This window comes from Vanessa cardui, chromosome 18, assembly GCF_905220365.1.
Source record: "Vanessa cardui chromosome 18, ilVanCard2.1, whole genome shotgun sequence".
NCBI classification, from domain to species: Eukaryota; Metazoa; Arthropoda; class Insecta; order Lepidoptera; family Nymphalidae; genus Vanessa; species Vanessa cardui.
The window spans coordinates 7,417,655-7,427,036 of NC_061140.1; the positions used below are offsets into that span (position 1 = coordinate 7,417,655).

A 9,382-nucleotide genomic window follows, 5' to 3' on the forward strand; every position below is an offset into this window, starting at 1 on the left:
CATCGTCCCTCCAGGATCAGGCCCAGATACTTCATCTGGGCCTGCACCTTGATAACCGTCCCCTGGACGGTGATACGCGCCCCTCGTGGAGGTCCTTTTCGTGGACCGTGAAAGAGGAGGGCCTCCGTTTTGGATATGGAGACCCTCAAGCCCAGCATTCCCATGCGGTCCACGGTGAGAGCCGTTCCGACTTCGGCAAGGTGAGCCGCCTCCCGGAAGTCCCGTCCAATCGCCGTGACGAGAGTGTCGTCAGCATAACACAACACCCCCATCCCGGGAAGGACGGGAGCCCGCAGGAGCCAGTCGAAACCGACGTTCCATAGAATTGGGCCGAGGACCGACCCCTGTGGAACGCCGCAGCCCACTCGATGCCGGACGATCCTCCCATCGACCCCCGCCCAGAGGATCTCCCTGTCCTGGAGGTACGCCTCCAGCAGTCTCCTCAGATAGGTCGGCACCCCATGGTATCGGAGTGCCTCCCGTATCGTCTCGAAAGGGAGACTGTTGAAGGCGTTCGCCACGTCAAGCGACACAGCCAGGACGACCTGCCCCCGGGCCACCGCTTCCGTCGTCCGAGTCTTCAGGGCATTCAGGGCGTCGACTGTCGATCGGCCCGCCCTGAATCCGTACTGCGCCTCCGAGAGACCCGGACCGACCTCCTCGAGGTGCTGAACGAGACGGGCTGCGAGGACCTTCTCGAAGAGTTTTCCCGTCTCGTTCAGCAGCACAATTGGCCTGTATGCCGAAGGGGAATCCAACGGCCGACCTTCCTTCGGCAACAGGACCAACTTCCCTTCTTTCCAAGGCTTCGGAAACTGCCCGCTGCACAGACACTCGTCGAATAGCTCCCGGAGCATATTTCACTAGGCTGCTCCTTTTTTTCGTTAAAATTAGTCATAAGCAGGTTCCTTCACGATGTTTTCCTTCACCGCCGAGCACGTGAAGAATTACAAATACAAATTAAGCACATGGAAATTCAGTGGTGCTTAACCCGTAACCATCGATTAAGATGCACACGTTCTAACCATTGGGCCATCTCTGCACTTTGCTTTTAATAATTAAAATAAACATGTCTTTTTTTATATTCACAAACGGTGTTAATTTTTATGTAAGTATACAATTCATATATTTAACTTTTTTTTTTAATTTAAAATATAATTTCCATTATGATTTTGTGATTGTAGAAAACTGGGTAATCCGTGCACTAAATTCAATGGTTAATGTCTAGGCTATAATTACGGTCTTTTACAAACAAAAAAAAGCTATACAATGTGGATAAATATTTTTAATAATCGATCAATAAATGTAAGGGTTACAATTACGGTTCTTTAAAAGTAAACTACTTGAGATTTTTTTTCGTATAAGTTACTATTTTAATTATTAATTTTTTTTATTTTTAATTAAGAAAGTGTTTCTTTTATACTTACTTTATTTTATTATTATTTAACAATTCGATACAGATTATTTTTTTCAGTATTTTCTTGTTAAATTTAAAAATATAAAATTAACACTCAAATACTTATTATTTAGTATAATATAGTATATTTGTTAGCTATAAATTATTGGATTAAATTTATTATTATTAAATCATACCTGCTTATTTTATACAGGTATAGTTTAAATAAATTATTAATAAATATATATTCGCTTGCCTATAAAGGATATGTATCTACTATTTTGAAGCGGGCCTATATCCTGCATACAAAGTCCAACCTTTGCCTTTTTCGCATTATTGTATAAAAAATGTCAACATTGGATTTATAAAATATCCGTCAACGCTACAGATATGAGACAGCCTTATCAGCAAACTGAACGCGTTATTAAACTAGATATAAGATACGTAGATCGACACCAGACTGATTGGTTATTAACAGGTGTAAGTCACTAGGCACACTGTTAGAGTAGTTAGAAGTAACTGTACTACAAACTATACTTACTGCAAAATTTATTAATAAATATACTTTGGAACTTTATTCAAAGAAACTTAACACTTAAAATTATTTTTAAATTGGTAAGTTAATATAAAAATAACATCGTTATTAGGCTTGTCTGTGTAGATACTTAGTATTGTTATGCTCTAGTATAAAGGGTGAGTGATGTGTATATGTCGCAGGTTTTATAATTAGTTTAAATAACCAACCACTGAAACTCCTAGATACTTTACTAAGCGGCGCAGCCCCCTGAATTCCCGTCATAGAATATTACAATAGAGTAACATACTAACTTATACTCTTATTTTTTATTTGCTAAAAAAGCCTGTCTCTATTTAGTCTTCTTGATCTGAAACCTTACTTAGAATGCTCCGTGCCTGAGATATTGATGCTAAAATAAATATTGTAATTTAAATCTTACAAGTGTTTTGTTTATTTACAATTTTGAAATTAAGTCTTCGGCGCCGCGGTGTGCAGCATCCCTACGCCTTTACTTTCTTTTAAGAACATTCTAGGGGTAAGACTGATAAGGCCTTATTGAGTCAGAGTTGTCAGAAAGAGAGTCGTTATTTCAATTTATATGAGAGTTCAGTTCAGGTCGCTGGTTTAATCGCGAATTCACTTTAGAAAAGTGTTTAGGCTGTTAATGCAATGGCTTGTTTAACCAGTCGGCTGCAAATTATGTATATAACGTCTTAGTTTTTTTTTGGTCATAGCTCATTGTTTTGTGACGTCTTACACCATTGTGGTGGTGACTTCCTATCACATGCCTCCCTCTGCATATTTTATAGAAAAAATAACAAATTTTTCAGCAGTTTGTATGAACGTTAAACGAAAAGGTCACAGATATCTTTAAAGAGAATGTTGTAAAAAATCAGTTTATAGAAGTCGTTCAAAGTTAGCTAACAGAAAAGTTTTAATTGTGAGGCGTGCAAACTATGCGACGGATGCTGTTTAAGTACTCCAAGGAATTTGTTCATAAGCTTGCGGTACCGTGACACTATTTCACTTCGGCGATAGGATAATAGGTTTCAGAAAGTATACTTAAAACTTCAACTTAAATATCGAAGAATTATTGTCGGAATTGGTTTGCGAGATTGTATTAATAGATTCTTATAAAATTAGTTAAGTGGGAATTTATTAGTATATTATTGGCATAATATTGACTCATAAACATGTATATTGACGTGAAAACTCATTTATTTTCAGGACCTTCTGAATAAATAACTTCAAAATGAAATAAAATCGTAATTTGTTTGGTGAATGTAACGGTCTGACAATTAATAAAATTCACAAATCTTAAAGTCATACAGTAGTTTAAGAAATACCGAAAGAACTATTATAAAGAGCTAAGACATCAAGAATATTTTTTTTATATATTCCTTATGTTACAGATACAGACAGAAAAAGTCGAAAATCTTAATCGTATTATATCAGATATTGATTATTAAATAAGCAACAATTATATACTATGATATCTGTCTGTCTGTATCGCTGTCTATATGTATGCTTACATGTTTAAAATTATGCAACGAATATTGATGCAGCTTATTTAATAGATAAAGTGTTTCGAGAGGAAGGTTTTTGTATACAACACGTGACTTATATTATTAACAAACACTGGTCATTTTAAAAGTGTCGAATATTATCTTGTAAATAAACAAATTATGTAGTATATTTAGTATCAGTATTGCGCCCGAGCGAAGCCGGGAATAATTAAATCGTATTATTTATAAAATTCTATTTATGGCATACTTATATAATTATCTCATTAATTTGTAAATGTAAATAAATAATCAATAGGATAGTAAACAAAACAATTATTTATTGTATAAATTTATGTATTTTTATACATAATGTGCCACGTCACGCTTCAAATATATCCATTCTACAGGCTTTATTTATTACACTAACTTGGATGGACATTGCAGCACGAACTACGAAGCAGTCTCATTGCATTATTCAAGGGTTAATACCACGTAACTCATTGATTGATGACTGATACTAAACTGTAGCTCGGGCGAAATAGGCTTAACGTAATACTGTCGATAACAAAATAAAAATAGTTCTACAGATATATGTATATGAATAGTTATCTATACCCGCAAGTATATCTAAGTTGAAATATTACATGAAATGTGTTGAATATGTGACTGATATATATAATATTCTTGATAATTATTAGAGGATAATTCCAGAGCACAATAAAAGACGTCCGTTCGGTTAAGTGTTTAATTGCGAGAGAAGGAAGCATACATGTATTTTCAATTACCCACAGATAATAAAATAACAATATATTATAAAGCTACCCCATACATTACACCCTCACCCTTAATTACTTATACATTAAACCCAAATTAACTTAACCTAATTTAAAAATAAAATTATATAATATTAGTAGCCTAATCAAATTCGATTCGGAATCTTTCAACTGGTTTCCTAACGCGCTGGGAACGAATCGGTGGTGGAACATCTACATGACTCTCAGTGGAAATCGATGGTGGAATAATAAGTTCCGTGTTGGATGATTTAGCCGACTCAGTCGTCGGTATTTCTAGCTGTGGTTCAGATATGGGGTGATCACTCGGCATGTTTAGGTTTTGTGGTTGCGATTTTGACGTAGATAAATCAAAGTTTACCCAACGTCTTTTTACCTGATTAATGTGTCTTTTGATAGGTGGACCGTCATCCCTACCTATGAGGTAATTTCGAGACCCAATATAACCCTCTATTTTACCTTTTAACCATTTCTTTCCTCCCCCATAATTTCTTACCCAGACATTATCCCCTTGTTTAAATTGCCTTATTACTCCTTTTCCCCTTTCTATTTGCTTATTTTGCACCTCCCGTACTCTATCTTCCACCGCCCAATCCCTATGCAATAAGTCTAGTCTTGATCTTAGACGCCTACGTTGTAAAATCATAGCAGGTGAAAGACCCGTGGTACTTTGTTCGACGTTCCTGTAGGCTAATAAATAGGTTTGCAATGCGGCATCGATATCACAACCATCCCTTAATGATTTTTTAATTGCCCGTTTGCACAACTTAACAGCGCCTTCCGCTGCTCCATTACTAGACGGATGATATGCGGGGGCAAATGTAACCTTAATACCGTTGTTCCTCATAAAATTGGCATATTCTTTGCTCGAGAAAGGCGGCCCATTATCCGAAACTATTTCCTTAGGCAAACCGAACCTGGCGAAAGTTTCACGTAAAACTTTAATAACCACAGACGCGGTCGTATTTGGCATGTTAAAAATCTCTAACCATTTCGATGTGGAATCTATTAAGACTAAAAATGTTTTACCGTTAAGCGGTCCTAAGAAGTCAATGTGTAATCTTGACCATGGTTCCGGAATAAAAGGCCATGGCTTGATCGGAGCTTTCGGTGGTGCTGCGTTTTCCATTGCACACGTAACACACTCATTACAAGTGCGTTCAATGTCGGCGTCGATACCGGGCCACCAAACGTAACTACGTGCAATACTCTTCATTTTTACTATACCTAAATGACCAACGTGTATTTCCTTTAGTAATTCAAATGTTAATGATTTAGGTATTACTAAGCGGTATCCCCAAATTATACACCCAGCATCTAAATATAATTCATTACGGCGTACAAAATACGGCTTAAGATCTTCTTCGTCGCACGTCTTGGACCACCCAGATTGCAAATATAAAATTACTTTCTTAAGTATGTTATCCTTATTCTGATGTTCTACTACTGTCTTTCGTGTTATAGGTAAAAAATTTTGTATGAAATTAACGTAAGTTTTCTCCTCTACTTGTAGTTTCCCTTCTTCCGTTGGAAATCTAGATAAAGCATCGGCCGCGTTCTTATTACTTTGAACGTATTCAATGTTATAATTATAACCGGCTAAAATAACGGCCCACCGTTGCATTCTGCTAGCCGCCATTGTAGGGATACCATGCTTATCACCGAAAATAGCTACCAACGGTTTATGATCCGTACGTAACGTAAATTTCCTTCCGTATAAGTACGTGTGAAATTTTTTAATGCCATAAATTATAGCTAAAGCTTCCTTTTCTATTTGAGCATACGACTTCTCAGCAGCATTAAGCACCCGAGACGCATAAGCTATAGGTTATATAGCTCTCCTTTAGCGGTTATATGTGAAATTACAGCCCCTACTCCATAACTACTAGCGTCAGTTGTTAGAATTAAGGGTAAGTCAGGTGAATAATGTGCTAAAATTTCACTAGATGTTAACAATTGCTTAACCTTATTAAAAGCTATATTACTTTCTGTATTCCACTCATATTTTTTTTCTTTTTTTAATAATATATACAATGGTGCTAAAATTGTACTAATGTTTGGAACAAATCTAGCATAATACATTACTAATCCTAAAAATGAGCGCAATTCGGATACATTGTTCGGTATGCGAACCTTCTGAATTGCTTCAATCTTATTTGGGCATGTATGAACCCCTTCTTTGCTAATTACAAAACCTAAATATGTAACAGAGTCGGCAAAGAATGTACACTTATCTTTTTTAATTTTTAAACCATATTTTTGTAATCGATTAAATACCTCGTGAAGTGTCTTTAAATGTGATTGGTCGTCCTCCCCGGTAATTATCACATCGTCTAGGAAAACACCCACTCGAGGCATATCCGCAAATAGTTGTTCTAACATTCTTTGAAAAATACCTGGACTCGACGCCAAACCATAAATTAGTCTATTATACCTAAACAAACCCTTATGGGTGTTTATAACAGTGTATTTTTTTGATTCATCCAGTTCAAGCTGAGCATAGGCCTGAGACAGATCTAACTTAGTAAATTTGACACCCCCGTGTAATTTAACTAACAGATCCTCGACTCTCGGTAACGGAAAACGATCCACCTCCAAGCACTTATTTAATGTTAATTTAAAATCACCACATACGCGTATTGTGCCGTCCTTTTTCATTACCGGTACGATCGGTGTAGCCCAGTCAGATGTAGTAACCGGCGTGATCACTCCATCCCGTACCAGCTGATCCAGCGCCCGCTCCACAGGCTCGCGAAGTGCGTAAGCGAGCGGTCGTGCGCGCATGAACACCGGCTTCGCGTCGGGTCGCAGCCGAAAACCAACCGTTCCACCATTGAATCGTCCCAGCCCGTCCGAAAACACTTCACAATATCTGGAACTGAATTCATTAAAATTAAACAGCCTGGAATTAAAATCAATACTATTACAATTCATAATAGGAATCTCGATCTGCAATTCGCTAATCCAGTGCCTGCCTAACAGATTCGTTTTTGCATCTTTTATAATAAATAAATCCAACGATTTCCTTTTATTTTTGTAATAAACTATAGGACTTATTTTACCAACGGGTTTTACAATTTCTCCCGTATAATATCGTAAATTTAAATCACATTTTCGAATTAAATGATGCGAAAGATATTTCTTATAACAATCATAACTAATGCAAGATATAGCACTGCCCGTATCTATTTCCATACAAAGAAAACATTTATCAATATTAATACTAATTGTGTATGGTGCAAATTTTTTTAAATAACTACTTATAGAAAAATTGTTTACCTCCTCACTGCCCGAGCCTTCGTTGTCTGTGCCTGCGGGACTATCCTCTTGTACGTTGTTTAATGACACCTGTCTTTGTAGTAATGGGCAAACCTTTTTTAAATGACCTTGTTTGTTGCAAACTCGACAAATATATAGTCTAAATTTACACCTATTTACTTGATGATTTGCACCACATACGTCACACACTTGTTTAAAAGTCGTTCCCTTCTTTTGTCGTGCGAAGTCATTAATATTATTGTCGCTCCGCCTGCTAATTATCGCTCCGCTTATGTCGCTTGTACCATTGCTTAAAACCGGTTCTCGCGTTCCTACGTTCATATATTTTTGTAAATACATTCCACGTCTCCCTGTGCCTCTATTCCTGGACGTAATCTGGTTTATGGATGCCTCCGCCTCTGGTCCGCCGTCACCTAATCTCCTGGTACGACCTTCTACCAAGGCTGCATCCGCTTCTGCCGCTTCCATTGTCACCGCGAGTTTAAACGCCGAATCGAACGTGATATTATCCTCCGCAAACATTCTTTGACGGATACAGTCACTGCTAATACCACATACAAATTGATCCCTCAAATTTTCCAATAATGTTTTCGAACAAAAACCGCAATATTTCGTTAATTTCTTTAATGCCGCCGCATATTCCGCCACAGACTCGTCTCGTTGCACTCTTTGTCTGAATTTGAACCGCTCCGCCAATACACTCGGTTTTGGTTGAAGATGGCGTCGCATAACATCCACCAGCTCTTCATAGCTTTTCGCAGATGGTTTGACTGGTGTACATAAATTCACCATCAGTTCATACGCGTCACTACCGATCACCGTTATCAGTGTCGCTACTCGTATCGCCGGTTTCACATCGTTAACAATAAAATACTGTTCCAACCGATCCACATACAAATTCCAATCGTCCTTGCCAAGGTCGAAGTGTTCCAGTTTTCCAACCGACATAGTAATAAATACGATGCGTCACACACGTAGTTTCTTTACTACTCGTCGCCACTGTTGAATATGTGACTGATATATATAATATTCTTGATAATTATTAGAGGATAATTCCAGAGCACAATAAAAGACGTCCGTTCGGTTAAGTGTTTAATTGCGAGAGAAGGAAGCATACATGTATTTTCAATTACCCACAGATAATAAAATAACAATATATTATAAAGCTACCCCATACATTACAAAATGTAAGTACAAAAATGAAATGTAAGTAAAATGTAGCACCCGTAGACCAAGCTTATTAGGACCAAATTTGCAAAAAAAATATTACTTTCGATGGAGCACAACTTTATAACAAATTACCATCTTATATAAAAAATATAAGCTCAGTTAACGGGTTCAAGCCTCAACTCTCAAAATATATTTAGAGAATACCCACTTCTGTAGCGATTAAAATACCCACAGATATTGTGTTATATTTTATTAGGTTAACTAAGTATCTATAAGGCGGATATAATTTTTGTTATTGTTACATTTATCATACTATTCTCATGTAAGTGAATCTGTCTTTTTGAGAATAAATTCTTAAACCTCAAATGTGAAGAAAAATGTAACTTGTTAAAAAATCATAGATAGTAATATCTCAGACATTGAAGTTACAAATCATCGTCATAGTATGAAACCAAGTCGCTTACCACTGCCTGTCCGTGTATGCTTAGATCTTTAAAATTACGTTACGGATTTTGATACGGTTTTTTTTAACATAACAAAAAACTGTACTGTATATAACAGTCATTTCAGGATTAAAACTAGTTTTGAGAAAAAATCGAAAATGTAACTATGGAGTATTTTTATGACTAGCACTGAGTTATTTTACTAGTTATTTTGATCAATAAGTAATATATTATTAAATTATTTACTTGTTACATTGTTTTGTATATCTGCGGTATACATT

General features: G+C 36.8%; 1 protein-coding gene across 1 annotated transcript; it reads right to left on the reverse strand.

Annotated features, from left to right (window-relative positions):
* Nucleotides 1-6,051: 6,051 nt before the first annotated feature.
* LOC124537154 lies at nt 6,052-8,630 on the reverse strand. The gene is made up of 2 exons (XM_047113869.1): nt 7,489-8,630; nt 6,052-7,087 (listed from the first exon to the last, which is right to left on the reverse strand). Exons 1-2 carry the CDS (start codon nt 8,434-8,436, stop codon nt 7,073-7,075), a joined length of 963 nt encoding a protein of 320 aa, XP_046969825.1. The 5' UTR covers nt 8,437-8,630; the 3' UTR covers nt 6,052-7,072.
* Nucleotides 8,631-9,382: the final 752 nt, after the last annotated feature.

What these genes read in the sequence shown, in the direction of transcription:
- LOC124537154 (XM_047113869.1), bottom strand. Translation starts at nt 8,436, where the DNA reads ATGTCGGTTGGAAAACTGGAACACTTCGACCTTGGCAAGGACGATTGG.